The sequence below is a fragment of the Brassica oleracea genome, chromosome C7 (genome assembly GCF_000695525.1).
Source record: "Brassica oleracea var. oleracea cultivar TO1000 chromosome C7, BOL, whole genome shotgun sequence".
In the NCBI taxonomy this organism is placed as follows: domain Eukaryota; kingdom Viridiplantae; phylum Streptophyta; class Magnoliopsida; order Brassicales; family Brassicaceae; genus Brassica; species Brassica oleracea.
In genome coordinates, this window is record NC_027754.1 from 1,874,049 (window position 1) to 1,894,809 (window position 20,761).

At 36.8% G+C, this 20,761-nt stretch overlaps 2 protein-coding genes across 3 annotated transcripts; one reads left to right on the forward strand and one right to left on the reverse strand.

Annotated features, from left to right (window-relative positions):
• Window positions 1-4,284: 4,284 nt before the first annotated feature.
• On the reverse strand, window positions 4,285-7,231 carry LOC106301360 (nucleosome assembly protein 1;2). Of its 2 annotated transcripts, none has more exons than XM_013737739.1 (12): window positions 7,043-7,231; window positions 6,905-6,948; window positions 6,483-6,578; window positions 6,247-6,339; window positions 5,921-6,008; window positions 5,765-5,826; window positions 5,494-5,678; window positions 5,222-5,399; window positions 5,090-5,133; window positions 4,781-5,000; window positions 4,667-4,684; window positions 4,285-4,589 (listed from the first exon to the last, which is right to left on the reverse strand). In XM_013737739.1, the coding sequence occupies exons 1-12, from the start codon at window positions 7,086-7,088 to the stop codon at window positions 4,524-4,526; spliced, it is 1,140 nt and encodes a 379-aa protein (XP_013593193.1). In that variant the 5' UTR covers window positions 7,089-7,231; the 3' UTR covers window positions 4,285-4,523. The 2 variants fall into 2 exon arrangements, with proteins under 2 accessions (XP_013593193.1, XP_013593192.1); XM_013737738.1 differs by having other exon boundaries at window positions 4,285-4,592.
• Window positions 7,232-11,711: 4,480 nt separating this feature from the next.
• On the forward strand, window positions 11,712-19,724 carry LOC106302337 (casein kinase I isoform delta-like). The gene is given in 12 exon segments (XM_013738866.1): window positions 11,712-11,814; window positions 12,133-12,229; window positions 12,410-12,685; window positions 12,736-12,774; window positions 12,874-12,947; window positions 13,015-13,163; window positions 13,243-13,338; window positions 13,425-13,658; window positions 13,661-13,769; window positions 13,850-13,926; window positions 19,231-19,332; window positions 19,400-19,724. Coding segments are annotated over 12 exon segments (1,590 nt in total). The 3' UTR covers window positions 19,634-19,724.
• Window positions 19,725-20,761: the final 1,037 nt, after the last annotated feature.

Here is a 20,761-nt window from a genome sequence, read left to right on the forward strand (position 1 = left end):
AAGCTTGACCAGTTTAGTCGGCTTAAGCGGCTAAAGGTGTCGGCTCGATCCCAAAGTACTTTTAGCCGATCAGCTAAGCCGACTAAATACGCTCGGCTAATAGAGAACAGTACCAAGGCCCGCATACTCGGCATTTAATGACATGGCCCAAAGGACGACACGATTAGGGCATCACGGACGGTTACACTATAAGAGGGGATGAGGAGACAACGAAAAGGGGGACTTTTGGACAACACACACAGAAGCGGCTAGATCTAGGGTTTCCTAATCATCTCTTTGATCCTGTTGCTTAAACCTTTGATCTTGTCTCCTTATTTCCCGTCAATCTTGTAACCTCTTGTTGATTCTAATAAAAGCGTCTTTAGTCACCCCATTCCTACGTTCATTATTCTAATCATTCTCTATAATAGCCTTAGCACATCTTCAACAATTCCACATTCGTAACCATCTATCAAAACAGTGTATATAGCTACATTTGGTTTACAACCTTTACGTATCATATTCTCGAAAACAGCATATCATTCGTATAACTTCCCCTCCTTGCAAAATCCTCCAATCACTAAACTATACGCATGAGACGGGACTTGAAGTCTCTTCTCATTCATTTCTTGATAGAAAGCCGCGCAAGAACCAAAATCACTATCTGCATAACACGCCTGAATTATCGTCATATATGTAATCTTATCAGCATCAACGCCTCTTGCATCCATATCTCTAAGCTTCTCCATAGCTTTTTGTGTCTGCCCTGCTTTACAATAACCCTTGATCGTCGTATCGGGTTTGATCCTGCCACTTTCCATAACTTCAAAAACACGCTCATAATCAATGAAACAATCATATGAAACTCCGTTCTCATAATTTCAGGACAGACAAACTTAACTCTATCCACATCTTTCACCATAGCCAATACATCAACCAGTGAGACATAACACTCGAGTTGTCTATATACTTCCTCTGCTTACCAGCCCAATAGAAGAAACGCCAAGCAATATTGTGTCTTTCTCGAACCTCGTCGCATTTCAACACAAAACTAGGCGATAGTGTGATGGTCCCAAACCGGTCCATAAAAGGAAAATGGCTTGTATACGGTCCAATAGTGGAGAAGACCTAGGGTTCCCTTCTCTTTCGTCTCATTTAGAAACTAAAGCGAAGCTCTGCAGGAAAATTCCAGAGACTCAAAATCCTATGCGCCGTCTCTCTCTCCTCCCTCTCTCCCGTTGTGATCTCTCTCCTCTTTCTCTCTCTCATGCGCCATCTCTCTCTCCTCTCCACACACTCTCTCTCCTCGCTGGATCCAAGATGGTGGTCGCGAGTGGTGGTGGTGGCTGTGTGTTGTTGTTCGTCGCTAGATCTCGTCTCCCTTGTCGCTTGTTCTCCAGATCTAGTTCCAGATTTAAATAAGGTAAGGTGATTCGAACCCAGTTTGTTCTCATGATCTGTATACTCTTTGATGTTGGAATTAGGTTTTGGTTAGTCCTTTCTTGATGATTAGGTTGATAGATCATAATGGATGCTAAGTTGTTAGATCTATGAATCATGATGCGTAAAAACTGTCACATTGTTAAAAATTAATGGACTATCTTGTGTTGCTGTGATGAATGATGATGATTGTTTGCTTGTTGTGTGATCGGTTGCCTTGATGCTTGAGATGATTGTTCATGAAAGTTAGGATGCTAGAAAGAACTGCACACCTAAGTTATTAGATGAATGTAAAATGAGAATGTTGCAATTGGTATCAGATGTAAATGAACTAATGGAAATGAATGATCGATTAAATCGAATGTTGAGTATGAAGAGTATTATATTTGACATCGAGAACGGGTGGCGTCCAGCGACGAATGAGTTAATGAGAATGAGAATATTGAGTAAATGAGAAATTATGTGAAGTTAAGACACGTTGATGATAAGGGCGCCGTAGCTTAACAGGAAGTACCCACGAGAAGTAAATGTTAAGGGCGCCGTAGGATGGAGTCATGCCGAGTCGTGGCAGAAATGACTATTATGACCGCATGACGGACATAGCCAGAAGGGGCCAAAACTGAAAGATGAGAAAAAAAAGTCAAGAAAGAACCTCGAGGGTGAATAATTCTCATAATGAAAGTTTCAATGTGGATTTCTCCAAAAAAAACTTCAATTTATTTTTTTAAATTATATAAATAAGTGTTCCAGATTCTTAGACTTATCTTGTCTCAGGTATGCAGGGATACATGGATCTATATTATTACCTTTTATTCGCTTTTTCTGCATCAACGTTAGACCCTTAAGCTATCCTTGGTTTCTCTTTGGCCACTGTTTTTAAACTGCATGGCCATCATGTATTCCTCTTTCTTCTCGCCAGAGGAATTTGTTTAGCTTTGTAAAACAACATTTACGCAAATGTTAAATCTGATTCTAACTCAGGGAAGAAAATGCAACAAGAAAAACTGTGATTCTTGTAATTATATGATCCGATTTTCGTAAATATGTAAATATACACATTCGATTTCCTGAAATACCATCCCTGTAGTAACCTTGACATGCTCTTTTGCTCGTTTTCAGCTATTGAAGGAATATCAAGCATGGGCTTCTTGAGACACTTCAAGGCAACCTCTTTGGACATGCGAGATCTGATAATAAAGCAAAAATGTACCTTGCCTGGTTCAGAGAATATATGCCTCCTTGTTAGAAAGGCTGTTAAATTAATTGGGTTCACAAACAACATTGGACGGCCACGGCCTATCCCGTTCCGTTTAATACCGAGGCCCGAAGGCAAAAGTGGGCTAAACATAATAACACAATCCCACATCGGTTATCATCATAAATATAATTTAATATATAAAGGTACAAATCCATTAAATGTATAAGATTACTCCACCATGGAGTGAGATATAGAGTTGAAGCATTTCTTAATCAATATTTACTTTTACTCTATTTTAAAGGGAAAAAATGGAGTGGAGATAAAAATGTCCTTAGTAATTCTTTGGCCTAACCGCCCGGGTTATCCTATCCTTATCAATTGACTTTTTGAAATAATTAAAAAGTTTAAGACTTGCATGGCTCCTCTTAAGTACGAGATGGAGTTCATACCGTGTTTTGTAAAAAAATTAAATTATTATTCTAATTTTTAGTTTTCGACCGAAATTATAAAAAAAACAAGTAACGGAATGCATAATCTAAACTAAACAAACAACTACACACATTTGGCGGAGCCACGCTATGTGAGAGGGGGGCATCTGCCCCCATCAATTTTTCAAAATTTCATGTAAAAAATTGAATAAACTCAATATGCCCCATTGTTTTTAACAAATATAGTTTTAATTCATTAACCAATTTTACTTATGCCCTCAATAAAAAAATGATATGCATTCGCCTCTATACACACATCAACACAATCAGAAAAGAAAGATGATAAGAAGACAACTTAAAAATAAATGACCGTGAAGAGAGCTCAAACCAAAGGCAATGCTAAAGTCCGAGAAGACAAGTTAATTGTCGCGAGCTAACGATAGATAAATGCTCTCAACCTTGAATCTACGGTTCCAATAGCTTCCGAAAAGACTACCAGAGACAAACCATTGAAGCTTCGGTTTTGGAAAACTTCTTGAAAAGTCGTTTAACATAAATTTCATTAGAAAACTTTCTAAGAAGTCTTCTAAACTCTAAACTACTTGTCATTCTTGAAAACTTCCCAAAAAATATTCTAGTTTATCATATGTTAGAAATTTTTTCAAAACGTCACCTAAACCCTAAAATCAAATAACTAAATAACAACAAATACTTCATTAAAATTAATATCAATTTATAAAATGTTTAATATACACAAAACTAAACATATATAAGTCAAATTAAAAAAAAAATTAAAAAAAATTCTAAAATCTAACCTTATAAATACAAACAATAATGCAGTCTACTCATCTATGTTGAAAATAATTTAATTTTAGTAAATTTAAATTAATAACATTTTGAATTATTTATAATTATATGATTTTAATTTATTCCCCGTCAAAATATTTTTTTATATATTTTATAATTTTTTTTTTAAGATAAAATATTGTGATTTAATCATCAGAGTGAATACAAGTTTTTTTCTGTCTGATCATACGAACCTGATTGTAATTCCACTAGGTTTATAAATTATTTTTGCATTTAACTATATTTAGAATTTATTTTGTATTCAATATCAAATTTTAGGTCATTTTTTGGCAAACCGATCCATTTTTAATTTAGAGTTTTTACTGTATATTTCGAATTTGTCTATTATTATGTAATTTTTTTTTTTAAATATTGAAAACTCGTAAATATAAATTGAGTCCAAATTTGACCAACGACAAATTACTATTTCTCAAAGCAGTTCAAGAAGAACACATTACAAATGAAAAATCAGACGCAACCAAACCCAAACCAAAAAAACAATTTTTTTTTCTAGCAAACCACCACCCAAAACTTGATTTATATCATATAAACCGACGGACCATGACTCTTCAAATTAAGAAAACACAAAGACCAGACTGACTCTTCCTTCTTCTTCTTCTTCTTCATCATACTCACTGCTGCTTACACTCCGCGGGCCTCTCACCTTGTTGACCTTCAGCAAGTTGACTTCTTCCCGACTTCTGATCACAGAGAAAACCCTTTAATTATTCAACAAGAAAGAGATCCTAAGGTTGAGATTTTGTGATCGTTAAACCTTGTGCCCAGCTGATGACTGCACAAAACAACGAGAAACCACCAAGATCAGTTCACAAGGTTTTAACTTTATAAAAGAGAAACAGAGGGTAAAAACATTTTAACCACATAGTACCTTCTTTCTTCTCCTCTTTCCTAGCTCTGCCTCTTCATCCTCGTCATCTTCCTCATCATCATCATCATCCTCGTCCTCATCATCTTCCTCGTCGTCCTCATCATCATCTTCATCAATCTCATCATCATCGTCCTCATCAATCTCAAGGTCATCTGGATCAACAGCTTCACCAGTGAACCATGACACAGCATGGGAAATGATTTTCTCTTTAATGGTTGATCTACATGATAAAACAGTGGACAGATTCAGATCCTAAAAGTAATTTAAGAAGCAAATAGAACTGAAGATGAGATATAACAAGGTACATACCCAATATCGTAATCATGCTCCATTTGGCCTTGGAGTTCATCAGCCTGTGCACGAATAAATTATCAGGTTAGCATTTAAAGCATTCTGAAGTACTGAGTCCAAAACTAAAACTGCTTTTGTGGATGGCCATACCATGTCATCATCAAGATCATCCTCGTCCTCAGGAACTTGAGGTGGACTGAAGAAGTTGAAGAAACTCTCACAGTCCTCAGTCTTAGTGATCGGCTTTGTGTTTTTGGATCCCTTCTTTGGCTTCTTTTTCAGGATCTTCTGAGTCAAACATTTTCCAGGATACCACTCAATCTCCGTCCTGTACAATATTAGTTTAACCATCAATAAGACTTCTTTGTCTTTTAGAAACAAAAAAAAAAGCAAATATATAGATAGAGAGCAAAGGATCATACCCAATGGCCTTCTCGAGGATAGGCTCATCTTCATCAATCATGTGATATGTCTTGGTCAAGACAGTGTTCTTGAAGTAAGGGTTCTCATCAAAGAAAAACTCGAGCTTGAACCCTTTTGGTTCTTCAACCCTATTCCACTTGATGTCCTTAAGATATTTGAGAGCACCTTCATCTCGCTCAGTTATCTACAATCATGCGAAACAAAAAAAAAACATCAAGACTAAGAGAGTAGACTCTTCATAAAAAGAATAGAGTATCCAAATAAGCGAACCTCCTCAGTGGTAATTTCGTTGTTCTTCAGTGCGATAAGCCAGAAATCCGGTACTCCTTTCTCTGCAGAGAGTAAAAAAACAGATGATTTCACTATAATTGGAAGCTAAAAAAAAACACAACAATAGTTTAGTCTAAGTAACTACTGATAACAAACCTTGAGCAGCTTTATCTGCTCCTTGTTCTGTTTTCACTTCCTCAGGTAAACCTTCAACTTCAACCACACCGGTCACAATCTCACATCTCTGAATATGATCATCAACATCACTTATAAATCATACAAGAGAGAGAGAAGTCTTATTGAACTTTTATTAGTCTTATTCTAATAATGTCGGGAAAGCAGAAAAGCATGAATATCAAGTATAATCATTATTATTGATCAACAAAGAAAGTACACTAAGTAGCAACTGAGAGAAGTCATATCAAACGTTTCTTAATCGAGATTTCACGTGATGAAAAGAATCAAAGATCATTTTTTCATACCTTGGTGTAGAAAGGCTGATACAACGTTTGATACTTAGCTTCTAGAGCTGCCCTCTCTTCGAAGAACTTTGCTTCAATTTCATCATGTTGGTTCTGCAATGTAGCAAAAAAAAAAGAATTTTAAGACTCCCCAAAAATATCATCAGGTCCAACTAATTCAAACTAAATGCAAAATCCAAGATCACAAATTAAAAAGAGACTAGGTCTATAGTGATCTAGCTGGAAGGTTAACTCACTTGAATCTCTCTTAGAACCTCAACACGCTTCCTGACTGCCGGAGTCAAGTTCTCAAGGACATCCGAGTGTTGTCCAGCCAAATTCTGCAACTTATCCTGCACACACACACACACACACACAAAACAATCAAATCAAGATGCAGAGACAATTCTCAAACCCAAAGTCCGTTGCTCTAAACCATTTTAATCCCATCAAAACAGCACAAACAGACAGAGTAACAATCAAATCAAGATGCAGAGACAATCCTTTATCTTGAAATGATCAAGATGCAGAGATCAAGTTGCTCTAAACCAATTTGATCCCATCAATTCTCAAAAATCAGTAAAAATCACATATATAGCAACTGTCTGTAAGTTACAAACTTTCAAAGTAAAGATGCAGAGAAAACAAATCCCAACAGTAAACCCAAAAAAGAAGTCACCTTGAGAGCATTAACAAGGCCTGCTCGATCCTCCTCGTTAAGAGCTAATAAAGCAAAAACAGAAGCATTTTAAAATAAAATCCACATGAAAATCGACGTCGTTCTATAGAGAAAGAGAGAGAGAGGGGATATACATACCGGCGGTGAGACCGGACATGTTCAAGTTGTCTTTGTCGTTGCTCATCTTCTCGCAATCAAGAGGAGAATCTGGCGGAGGAAACGGAGGATAAGAGTGAAAGACCCCTTAAAACCCTAACAGCCCAGGGAGAAAATTAAATAAATAAATAAAAATAGAAAAGGGGCCGTTATTATTTAGATATGAAATGAGCTGGCAGAAATAGCTGGGGCACTTTATAAGACCCACCTACGCGGCAATATCTTTTCCTTTCCTTCATTTTTGATATTTGTTTCCTATTTTGATTTATTTGCAAACTAAAGGTAAAATAGTGTTTGGTTCTGTAACGCACCGAGAAAGTACGTAATGAATTTATGAATTTGATTCCTAAAGAATAGATTTTTAAGTTTTTTTGGAGATTCCGATATCTAATACCTTAAAACTGAGATTTTTCTTCTTCTTTTTTCTTTCTGAAATTTCTACAATTTAAAAAAAAAATATAATTGTAGTAATTTATATATCAGAAATCACATACAATAAACAGATATTTCATAGAGTTTATTTTACAATTGTAAAAAGAAGAGTTTAAATTACACTAGAATTTATAAATAAAAAATGATATATTTACATTTATTACAATGATTTATCTTAATCGTATAGTGCTCCTTTGTTCCTCACATGTTCTACCTTAATCATAGTAACGGGTGTATTGAATGTCTTAGTGAAATTGATTCATTATTCCTAAGGATTTTGATCTCTATAAACAACGTGAGGATATAGGGTCACTAAACTGGTACCCCAAACGTAGCCTATCTTTTATATTGTTTAGATAGAGGTGGAAGAGCCAGGGGAGGCCAATTGAAGGGCGGTGATTTTCACATCACACCTATGTTGTTTCAGTGGCGGAACTAGATGGGGAGTGCCTGGGGCAGCTGCCCCCATGATTTTTTTTTTTGTGTAATTTTGTTTAGAATCAATATTATAATGAGCCAGTTTCGAGACTCTCCAGCGCGCCACGTCAGATTTTGTGGGACCCACCTTAATTTTTTTTTAAAGCATGGGCTAAGGATTTATGTGTTACTTTTTGGGCTTCGTATTTGTTCATATCTATTAAGTGGGCTTCGTATTCATAATGTAGATTAGGACATCTTCCGCGTATTGATAAACAAAAACGAGGGAGCCGTCGTTTTCCAGATCCTTCATTTGTGGTTGATTCCTCTTCAGGCCTCTCACCTATGTAACGCGATCTTAATGACTCTCAACACTTCCTCTGACGACGAAACGTCCTCCTGTAACACCTTCCGAACGTCTCCCGAAGACTCCTATATATAGAGTTCCAAGTAGTAAGCTATCGTTTTCCTCATACTTTTTTTCCCCACTTTTTACGATCTTTAAGTCTCTAAATCCGTTACGGAAATGGCTTCATCAGCAGCTCTAGTCGCTAACGCCGCCGCCGCCATCGCCAACTCCACGTTTGACTCTCTTCGCCTCGGAAGATCCGCTCAGTCTGTTGTTGGTCGCCCCATCCGCTTTTGGGATTCTCGGAACATCAACAAGAATGAAGAGTTCATGGGAATAACGATTCTCCTCCTCGATGAGTTGGTGAAGATTATTTCTAACCTATTTCCTTTGTTATTTGTCCTTTAAAATATATCACAGCTTCTCTTTTGTTCAGATATGAAACTTTTCTTCATGTTTATTTAGTTTTGTCTATGACCTTTTTCATGAAATACTAATGATCACGCTTCTTCATGTTTATTTAGTTTTGTCTATGATCTTTTTCATGAAATACTAATGATCTTCTTTTATTTTCATACAGGACTCGGTAATTCATGGTTTCATTCCAGCTAATCGGGCCAACCAGTACCGGTCATCTTTGAAAACCGGTTCCATTGTGAGATTGGATCGTTTTGAAGTTGCTAGGGTCGCTCACATGTACAAGATTATAGAGCATCAGAATCTTCAGCAGAAGCCACGAGCTCGAGTGGCAGCACCAAGCCATGTGGACCATCGCCTGCGTAGATCAGCAGCTTCAGCACTCTCCGATCAAGCTCAGCCTTGCTTCTCAGATGTCTACGTATTCGATCGAGTGAAACGACGACAGTGACAAGAGACTGCAAAGTCTTCGTGTTTTTTGGTAAGTAATAGCTTCGCTGAGAGAAATCAAATGAACCCATAATCCCCTATATATTATTTGTTAAACATTACAACTTCTTTTTGTAGACACGTGTCATCACTAGGATGATTCTTAGAATTATTAGAGAAATATGTTGGTTCATATAATTATATAATAAGCTTTTTATTAAACTAACCATAAATTTATTATTATTGTCATTTATTATTTCCTTAAATAAAAATTACGGAATTGCCTAATGTGTCTAAAGTATATATGACAATTAATGATTTTGAATAATAAAGATCTGATAAAAAAATGTATCTTCTATCAATTTGTTTAATTTTAAACTATTAAAATAATTTAAAAAAATCACAATAACCATATTATAAAAATATAGATTTTTCTGTATATGTTATATTTTGAATTAAAAAAAACGACTATAAATTACTAAAACTGTTAAAAGTCTCACATTCAAATTTTGCGATCCATGGTTTAAAATATTTGTTATGACAAAATACAAATGATTACAAAATCATATAAATAAAAGTATAATTTAATTAATCATTAATATTTAAAATATATATGTATATATATCATTGTAAATTAAACTATAAACCATATTGAATAAATAAATATTTTAATTTCAAAATTTACTTTGAATAATTTTTTTTGATAAAAGTTTTGAACTAACATTGATTAATGTTTTTAAATTATAAATTATTAAAATTATTAATCCTACAAGGAAAATTTTGTTATCAATAATTTAAAGTTTTTGCTATTAAAGATACACATGATCAAAAAAACATATGAGTAGAAAGCATCATCTACTAGACATTAATATTAAAAATATATTATGTATGTTAATATCATTTAAATTTAATTACATATCCTATCAATTTTTTTTAAAAAATTGTTTGAATTAATAAAATTGATTTATACGTTTGCACCAATTTAATTATATATGTAATAGTTACTGACTTTTAATTATTCAATATATATTTATTATTTCATAATATGTAAGAACATATAATACATAAAATAATTTATATATATAATGTTTATTCCGTGCAAGGCGCGGGTCTTAATCTAGTTATTATTATTATAAATCACAATATGGTTTATGCGACGTCAACTACTACGATATAAATGAAACTTATGTAACCTATTATGCACTCCTTTAAAAATTCTGTTTACAAAAAATACAATCAAAGGTATAAAACCATATTATAAACTAAATGATATAAACCTTTAGGAAAAGAAATTTCCACCATTTAATAAACATTGAGGGTATTATAGCTGCTAGAATTCATTAATTACTGTAAAAAAATGCAAATTTGTTGGGATCGAAATTTATAAACAGATTTTAATATTATTTTAAGGCATTTGACATATAAACACTCTCATTAATGGTTAGCTATAGATATGGCTACTAAGAAATAAATTAATTAGCACAAAAAAAAACTCAATCACTTCAGGTTATATATTAGACGTTATTGATATAAATATATATAATCAACACACAAGACATAAGTGTAAAATAATGAATTTTAAAACTAAATGGTATAATCAACATATAAACTTACTCTCCCAACACAACAAATATATAACACCAACCGCAAAAAAACAAATATCAGAGTTCATCACCACACCTCAACATATTACAATATAAATCCTTGAATATTAATGACTTCACCAAAACATAAAATTCACAAACAAGTTATCACATAGACATTAAGATAGAACAATAACAATGTCTAGCGCCGGGTCTTTGCCTCTAGTTTTAATAATGCCCCGAGTTTTGTTGCTAGTGTTTTGTTCGTTTTGCCCGGAGTAAAAATTCATCCTAGATCCGCCACTGACTGTGTCGATAGAAATAGACGTTCATAATCTTCACTGCCAAGGGCCAACGTGGTTAAGAAATAGCCCAAACTCATCTTGTTTGGGTTTACTATCAGTTCAATCCATGGTTAAATCCGGTCCAGTTTTATAATACTGGTGAAATGTAAACCGAACCAATATAAAAATTGTTCTCCGAATGGAGAATCTAAAAATAATTGAAACTTAATGAACCGAATATCCGGATATCAAAACATGACCAACCAAAGAAGGAAGAGAGACGGAATATAGAAAAAACACTAGTTCATTCATAACCCTAGTTTCTCTCTCGACTTCCTCTCAGCCGCCAAGGAAAAAAAAAGTTTCACAGATCTAGCTCCGGTCCGACTACGTCCGGTGACTGGAGGGTCCCCTCTTCCCCTTCTACCTTATTTTCTCTTTGCCTTCTCGATTTTGTCCCAATCCCTAAGACGAGATACGTGCTGTTCTGGCTTGTTGGGGTGACTCCGGAGACTTGTGTGGTCAAGGGGCCATCTCAAGGCGTTCTTGGAGGAGCAGTGAGTCGTAGGAAGGCGGAATCGAGGCAGGTAGGCTTTTAGGGTTGAGAGGAGTCAACGAATCGATTTTCCGTTTTAGATCTCGGACGCTCCTCTCACGGAAACGGCGCGTGGCTTAGTGGGAAATCTCCTCCACCTTGGATCTCCGATCCAGTGTGACGGTGAGCCAAACGGAGATGAGATATGACGGTTGGTGAATATGGTTCTGGTCCTCGGTTCTCGTGGAAGACGCGTCGCAGGGTTTTCTTCACCGGAGGAGTCTACCGGAGGATGAGCTCTGCAGCGGGTACACGGTGGGGGTTCACATCCCAGCGCCGGCGGTGACGTCTCATGTCTCGCTCGGTGGTGAAGCCTCATGCCATTATTAACCTTAATTACTGTTCCGGTCACGGTATGTTCGCCAAAGCCCGAATTTCAGTACGGGAAAGTTCCCGGTTCATGGCTAAGGAGCGGATTCTGAACCTTGACAACAACGGGTTTTCACTGGATTTGCGCCGCAAGGCGATGAGATGTTGGACTGGGTCTGTCACTCTAATCTTTAGGAGTCCAATGTCCTGGGCCGAATTGTATTCTGGTTTTTACCTTTGTTATTGTTGATTTTTAGAATTGTCATCTCGTTTGGTCAATTTAGGTGGTCTAATGGGTGGTTTGCTCCAAGTCGTGGAGCTCTCTTACCCTACTGTGGTTGAAATTACAACAAAGTACTCTAGGTTGCGCTGGATCCGAGTAAGAAATCACCTAGTGAATGTGCTAGTGAGTGTTCTAGGGTGTTGCTAAGATGCTTTGTTGTATTTGTGGTAGAAATTCAATGTGGTCAATCTCATTGTAAAACTCTTTGGTTAATGAAAAGTTGATGGTGAGACCAGAAAAAAAAAAAAAAGGAAAAGAGACGAGAAAAATGACAAAAGACCCACAGGCAAAAGGCAAAGCGACACACTTCAGGTTCCTTTTCTTCTTCCTCCTCTCTCTTTGTCTTCTCTTCAACTCTGTTTCTTCTTGAACCAAAACTCCACAAATTCCTCACCTACTCGCTTCCAAACAACAACTCCACTATTTGCCTCCTCTCCTCCCTCGTTCCTTTGTGGAACACATCGTATCGGGAGTAAGTTCCGGCTTGGACGCAAAATCGGTAGCGGCTCATTCCGAGAGATTTACATTGTAAATTTTGCGGCTCATTCAGTTTTGCTGACTTTCTTGTCGTGATTGCAGGAACTGATGTTCAGACCAACGAAGAGGTCGCTATTAAGTATTAAGCTTGTGAGTCTTTTCAAACTCTTGTTGAAGTTAAAAGACTTTATAAGTTTTTGTTCAAAGTTGATTTTTTTTTAATTGTGTATTTTTGCAGGAAAGTGTGAAAACTGTGCATGCATCCGCAACTATCATATGAGTCGAGGATATATAGAGTTCACCAGGGTGGAAGTATGTATTAATGAATGTGTCTCTGCTTTATTTTGAATCCTCCTCATCTGATTATATTTGAATGCAGCTGGGTTTACAAACATGAAATGGTTTGGTGTTGAGGGAGACCACATTGTCTTAGTCATGGATTTGCTTGGTCCTAGCCTTGAAGATCTCTTTGGCTATTGCAATATGAAGTTTACTCTGAAGACTGTTCTCATGCTAGCTGATCAAATGGTAACAACAAGGCTTTATAATTGATTGAATTGTCATTCTTGATTGTGTAACTATATTAGTGCTGAGTTTTCACTCTCAGATAAATCGTCTCGAGTTCATCCATTCTAAGTCGTATCTTCACCGCGATGTAAAGCCGGATAACTTTCTCATGGGTTTAGGAAGACGAACAAATCAGGTTATCTTTCCATCTTCATAAGCTTTCAGTTAAAAGTTTTCATTGGTTTTGGGATCTAAACTTTGTTTTTCACTTTCTATTTATAGGTCTACATCATAGACTTTGGCTTGGCTAAGAAATATAGAGACAGCTCAACTCATCGTCATATCCCATACAGGTAACGGAGCTTTTCATTATCAGTGAGATTCAGTTCATTGGATGTGAGATTAAATATTTTTCTGAGAATGATTTTTATGTGAGTATGTGATGAAGTAGAGAACGCTGACTATAGATAGAAATGTAACTTTGCATCAGTGTGTTATTTTCAGATTTTATGCACAGGCTAGGCTATCCAACAGAGTTTGCGTCCTATTTTCATTAACTTAGGTTTGATGATAATCCTGACTATGCTTATTTGAAGAGACTCTTCCGCAACCTTTTCATCCGTGAAGGTCCTTCATTTATTCTCTCCCCTCTTCTTCTTCTTGTGTTGATCCCCTCTAAATTGTGTTTCTTATTTGTTTGTTTTCAGGTTTCCAATTTGATTTTGTGTTTGATTGGACTGTTCTCAAGTATCAACAATCACCTCATGCCAATGTACATGATAAAGTAAAGACCTATGAAACTCGAAGAACTTGTAAACTTCTTGTATAATTCCAATAGAAAACAAATACAGCTTTGAGTATGAAACAAACTAGATTCTCATGGCGAATCCAGATCGAATCATCGTTCTCATGGCGAACGAGAGAGATAGACTCATAGCGTCTAAACAATCAACATCAAAGCATAAAAGATACAAAATGACTCAAACTAGTATTTAGAGACTCTTCCTCACTCCGCAGGTTTCCTTCCTCTCATTTATTTTGAAATCCAACGTCTCCTGCCACGTCACCATTGCTCTGTTTCTCAACCCCTTTATTCTTCTTCCTCACGTAAGCTTTATGATACCTATCAATACCCCGTCCATCGAAACCAAGCTTGCCCTCAAGCTTGAAGGATGGAAAACATTCTACAAACTCCCTTGAGAACATCCAAGAATCATCCACCTCCGATCTATCTTTCCAACGAACGAGAAGTTCCATATCACATTTCTCATTGTAACGCTTCGCAAGCACTTCCTCCGAAATCCAATCATCAAACGCCTCCCCCAAACAAACTGGTGGTAACTGCTGTACTTGAGAGTCAACACCTAAAGCCTTCTTTAATTGTGAAATGTGAAAGACCGGATGAATGTGTGACTCTTGTGGTAACTCCAAGCGATAGGCAGCTTTACCAATCCTTTCTAACACCTTGAAAGGCCCATAGAACTTAGCAGCAAGTTTCTGACAAAACCTCTTCGCAACCGATTGCTGACGATAAGACCGTAACTTCAAATATACCAACTCCCCAACCACCAATTCAACATCCCTCCTATGCTTATCCGCCTGAACTTTCATCAGCTCCTGAGATCGCACCAAACTTTTCTTAATCACACCCAACGCTGCATCTCTCTGTTGTAATGACTCCTCCAAATCAAAGTTCCTTGTCGATCCCTCTTCATAACTCAACAAAGCTGGAGGGTCTCTCCCGTATAACACTTTGAAAGGAGATGATTGAATCGCTGTATGGTATGAAGTATTATACCAGTACTCAGCCCAACAAAGAAATTGTGACCACGTCCGTGGGTGAGATGAAACAAAGCATCTAAGATATGTCTCCAAGCAACAGTTTAATACTTCAGATTGTCCATCAGTTTGAGGATGGAATGCTGTACTAAACTTTTGCGTTCCTGCAAGCTTAAAACATTCCCTCCAAAACTGACTCAAGAAAATACGATCACGATCAGAGACAATGCTGCGAGGGTAACCATGTAAGCGCACTATCTCCGACACAAACTTCTTTGCTACATCAGCCGCTGTAAACGGATGCTTCAAACTAAGGAAGTTAGCAGATTTACTCAACCTATCGACCACCACCAACACCACATTAACTCCATTCGATACCGGAAGTCCTTCCACAAAATCCATGTTTATATCTTCCCAAATCCTTTCTGGAATAGGTAACGGATTTAGCAACCCCGTCGGTGATAACGTCGAATGCTTATGCGTCTGACACACCGAGCACTCAGCCACATAATCCTGAATCCTTTTACGTATACCCTTCCATGTAAAAGAACGTTGAACTCTCTGTAATGTCTTTACAACACCTGAATGACCTCATGTCTTACTATCATGACACTCGTGCAATATTAAAGGAATGAACCGTGAGTTCTTCGATATAACCAAACGCTGCTTTGACCACAATTTCCCTTCAATCACCTTTAACTTTGAAGACTGCAACTCCTTTCTCATCAACTTCTGAATCACTGACTGTATGGAGACATCTTCCACAATCTCCTTATACAAATCTTCCCACTGCAAGACCATTGGGACTGTGACTGCAAACAAGGCTGAAGCATGAGACATACAACGAGATAACCCATCAGCGGCTTTATTCTCGCAACCCGGTTTATAAAAGATGTCAAAATCGAACCCAAGCAGCCTTGTTAACCACCTCTGATACTCCATGTTTACTTTTTTCTGTTCCAACAAGTACTTAATGCTCCTTTGATCTGTATGCACCTGAAAATTTCTGCCAAGCAAGTAATGTTTCCATTTTCTCACTGCCATCACCACTGCCATTAACTCTCTCTCATACGCCGGTTTTAGTCTTTCTCGTTCTGTCAAGGCATGGCTGAAAAAAGATATCGGCTTTCTATCTTGCATGAGGACTGCACCTACTCCAAACCCTGAAGCATCAGTTTCTACAATAAACATCTTCTGAAAATCTGGCAATGTCAATACAGGGGCTGTTGTCATAGCTGTTTTTAACTCTTCAAATGATTTCTGAGCTTCACTTGACCACTCAAACTGATCTCGTTTCAGTAAAGACGTTAACGGTCTTGCTATCATTCCATAATCTCATACAAACTTCCTATAGTACCCTGTTAAGCCCAAGAAGCCTCTTAATTGTTTCACTGCTTTAGGAGTTGGCCACTTTACCATAGCTTCGATCTTTTGATTGTCTGTACCAACACCCGCTTGTGATATAATATGTCCTAGGTACTCCACCTGACTCACTCCAAAAGAACATTTTTTCCGGTTTGCAAAAAGCTTTTGCTCCCTTAAAACGCTCAAAACCGCTTCTAGATGTTGAAAATGAAGCTCCACACTCTTGCTATATATCAGGATATCATCAAAAAAGACCAGAACAAAATCTCTCAAGAATGGTTTGAAGGTTTTATTCATGAGAGCTTGAAAAATGGCTGGGGCATTGGTTAAGCCAAATGGCATCACCAAGAATTCATAATGGCCCACCACTGTCCTAAAAGATGTCTTCTCCACATCTCCTTCCCGCATTCTTATTTGGTGATATCCTGAACGCAAATCCAATTTTGAAAAGACCTTTGCATCATGAAGCTCGTCCAACAATTGATCAATAACTGGGATCAGATACTTATCAAGAACTGTTGATCGATTTAAGGCTCTGTAGTCAACAAAAAAAACGAAACCCTCCATCTTTCTTTTTGACTAACAAAACTGGACTTGAAAACGGGCTCAGGCTTGGGCGGATGATTCCAGCGGTCAGCATTTCATTGACCATCTGTTCCATGACTTCTTTTCGAGCGTGAGGATACCGATATGGGTGAACAGATACTGCAGATACGCCAGGAACTAGAGTAATAGAATGTTCCGGTCCTCGTAAAGGTGGTAAACCTTCAGGCAAGGCAAAAATATCCTCGTATTTGTCCAACCACTTCTGGAGTTTGTCTTCAATTTCTGGTACTACTGATGTTGCTGCAACGGTGAACAACTGCACTTCCCTACCAGTATGCACACTGTTACAGTTAGGAGACAATGACTTGAGGGAAAGAGGCATGCTATGCAACTCCGGATGTCCTAGCAACGTGACTCTTTTCCCTTGATAGACAAATGTGAATTCCTGCTGCTTCCAGTCAACTTCACATCTGCTTAACGTTTCCAGCCATTGCACCCCTAAAATAACATCCACACTTCCCAGTTCTAAGGAGATAAAGTCGGCTGTGAAGTTAGTAATACTGAGAACAAATGGTACTGCTCGGCAAACTCCAAAAGCCTTGACAGTAACACCATTCCCTAACAACACATCCAAGCTACAAGCTGCAGAAACTTTCAAATGTAGCTTTTCCACAACAGATGGTGAAATGAAGTTGTGGGATGCTCCACTATCGAGCATGACAATTATCTCCTTCTGATTGATTCTCCCTCTCATCTTAGTAGTATTCGGAGATTCAATCCCAAGAAAAGAGTTAAATGACAGAGTCATTAACTCTTGTTGTTTGCTGGTCTCGGCGAAACAGAAGTGATCTTCTTCCTGATCCAGCACTTCCATTTCCAATCCTTTAACTACTGTGATGATACGTAGTTCCTTCAGCGGACAATCATGTGTACGAGACCAAGGCGCTTTACACTTAAAGCACAACCTATCTCTCCTCAATGCATTCAACTCTGCATCTGAGTATTGTTGTCTTGCTCTCTGTGCCAAACCATGAACTTGAGCTGATAAATCTTCGAACTCTGATACATAATGACTCACAGATCCAGTCTGTCTCAACGCAAACAATCTCGTAGCTGGCTCATCCTCAATTGACTTAGCAAAACGCAACATCATTCTGTCTTTAAAATCATCTCAGCTAACAAAACCTCCTCGCTTTGTCACCCACGCAAACCACCTCTTCACTTGGCCTTGTAGGCATAACGGTAAAACATCAATCTTCTCTCTATCTTCGTATTGCCCTATCCTAAAATAGTTCTCCACATCCACAATCCACTCATAGGCATTACTCCCATCAAAATGAGGAAGCTCAATCTTCTTCAACATTTTATCTCTACTCACAATATTCATCGTCACAGATCGATATCCTAGTGGAAAACCCCGGTTTTGTTCCAATGGAATAGTACGCACCTGATCTTGATCTTGCGGAGATTCTGGTTGGGAAAATCGAGCTAGATGAGCTTCGACCTCCGCCGCTGGTTGTTTTCCCACCATCGTCATAAACGATCTGAAATCAGAGCTAATCGACGCCCTAGATACTCGAAACTCAGATCTCATCGTCTCCATTGACGATTCGATTGAAGATAATCGAGTGTTGATCACTTTAGTCTCCTCCGTCTTCTCATCGTTCGCCTCGTTTAACCTCGTGAAACCTCCTATCGCGAAATTCAAATCCGCTTTAGCTCTCGCGTCGAATTCGTCAAAGTCATCTTGAAATCGAGGATGAACTGGAATCGAATTTGTTGACATTGTCGCGTACTTCGAACTTTTCACCGCACCACTGATAAAGTAAAGATCTATGAAACTCGAAGAACTTGTAAACTTCTTGTATAATTCCAATAGAAAACGAATACAGCTTTGAGTATGAAACAAACTAGATTCTCATGGCGAATCAAGATCGAATCATCGTTCTCATGGCGAACGAGAGAGATAGACTCATAGCGTCTAAACAATCAACATCAAAGCATAAAAGATACATAATGACTCAAACTAGTATTTAGAGACGATAACTCTCGTAACGGCCAAAGACTCTTTCTCACTCCACAGGTTTCCTTCCTCTCATTTATTTTGAAATCCAACGTCTCCTGCCACGTCACCATTGCTCTGTTTCTCAACCCCCTTATTCTTCTTCCTCACGTAAGCTTATGATACCTATCAGTACACTTTTGATTTTTCATCCTTTCATGATATATATACACACAATACACAGATGAATAATGCAAATGCTTCTTTTGTCAGGATGGTGGTGTTGGAACTAGCTCTGGATTATTAAACCATGCTGTCAGCAATGCTGAGAAGCGTCAAGGTTTACATTTACTTATGCTTTATCCGTCTCTTCCTTAAGCAAATGCAGGTACATAGCTGTGTATATACTCAAGGCGCGTTTGTATCCTATATATAGATTCTACCCTGAAGCAGAAGACCAAGAACGCAAACGAATCTGCAATTGCAAAAGACAAGCTGGTAAGTTTTGGTTATGCTTCTTTTCTTCTCGATCACCTTTATTCATTCTGTGGTTTGATGATTTCAGGCACCTGGATCCTTCCACTTGGGTCGATCAGAAGGCTCATCATCAAGACGAGTTGTGGACTCAAGTAGTCGTGAACCGCTCAGTGGTGGGAGTGACTATGAGTCTGCGCTCAGAGGCATTGATAGCATGCGGATCGATAACAATGCAGTGAATGAGACTGCAGCATCGCCACAATCAGTTGGAGGAGATGATTCTACTCCTCGTATAGAACTCAAAGCAAAGCTCTCAGACTGATTGATTTTAAAGACAAAACCGGTATTCACTTTTGCTGCTTGGCCTCAACCCTTCTTGAGAGTTTGAAGGCTGTCGTCTATGATTCTTCTGAAGAAAAGGCTTTTCTTCTATACAGTTAGAGATTTGATATAAGAAAGGGATAGAGATTTGTTTATACCAAAGTTCTTTTGAGATGTTGTTGTCTTCATTGTTAGATAAAAATTAACCTTCTTAATTAGTAATCCCTCTGTTTCAAAATACTTATGTTTTAAATGAATGCACAAGAATTGAAGCATGCATTTTTTTCTAAAATGTAACATTAAAAATATAAAGTAAACTAATTCAACCAATCCTAAAAACAACTATAAAACATCATTAGTGACACAATTTTCTGTAAAACTAAAACTAATATAAAAATATCAAAACATTAAGTATTTTGAAACATTTTAAACTCTCCAAAACATCATCTATTTTGAAACGGAGGGAGTATAAGATTCTTCTCTATGGTAATCTTTTAGCCCGATTAGTTCTATACGTGATAGTAAAATATGACTAGGTGGTTTTTTGGACCAAATATATTTTTAAATAAATTTATTCTAAAATAAGATTAACTGTTTTTATTAATTAAAAAAAATAAAAAGTATAATTTATTCTTTCTCTAATAATATTTTAGTTTGATTGAACCAAATTAAGTATAATAAAGTTAAAATAATTATTTTTATCTCATATTTACATATAGTGTACATATATTATATATTTTAAAATATAATTTTTTGAATTTTTATTTAGTTATTTTTGTTAAGATATATTAAATCAAGTTGTATAAAATCAAAATGAAATTTGGTTTAACTGAAATAAAATTTAAAAATTTGTATATTAAAAGAATATAATGATATTAAGATTCAAATTATATAATTAAGAAACATAAAATTGTATAAAATTATGAAAATATAATTAAAAGGCATTTTCAAATTTTGCAAAAATATTTTCAAATTCCTATTATTACATTGTTTTTGATTATTCACTACATTCGTTAACAAATATCTCCGTTCGAAATTGGAAGCATATAGTCAAAAACGCTTCCATGTGTATAAGCTAAACACTAGTGGCGGTTACCTCACGATTAAAAAAAAAAATATTTACTCTATT

Excerpts from the sequence above, each read along its gene's own strand:
- LOC106301360 (XM_013737738.1), bottom strand. The coding sequence starts at position 7,088 with ATGAGCAACGACAAAGACAACTTGAACATGTCCGGTCTCACCGCCG. Across the intron at positions 6,009-6,246 it reads ATCAGCCTTTCTACACCAAG|AGATGTGAGATTGTGACCGG; the intron begins GTATGAAAAAAT and ends GATCATATTCAG. Across the intron at positions 5,134-5,221 it reads ATGATCTTGATGATGACATG|GCTGATGAACTCCAAGGCCA; the intron begins GTATGGCCATCC and ends ATTCGTGCACAG.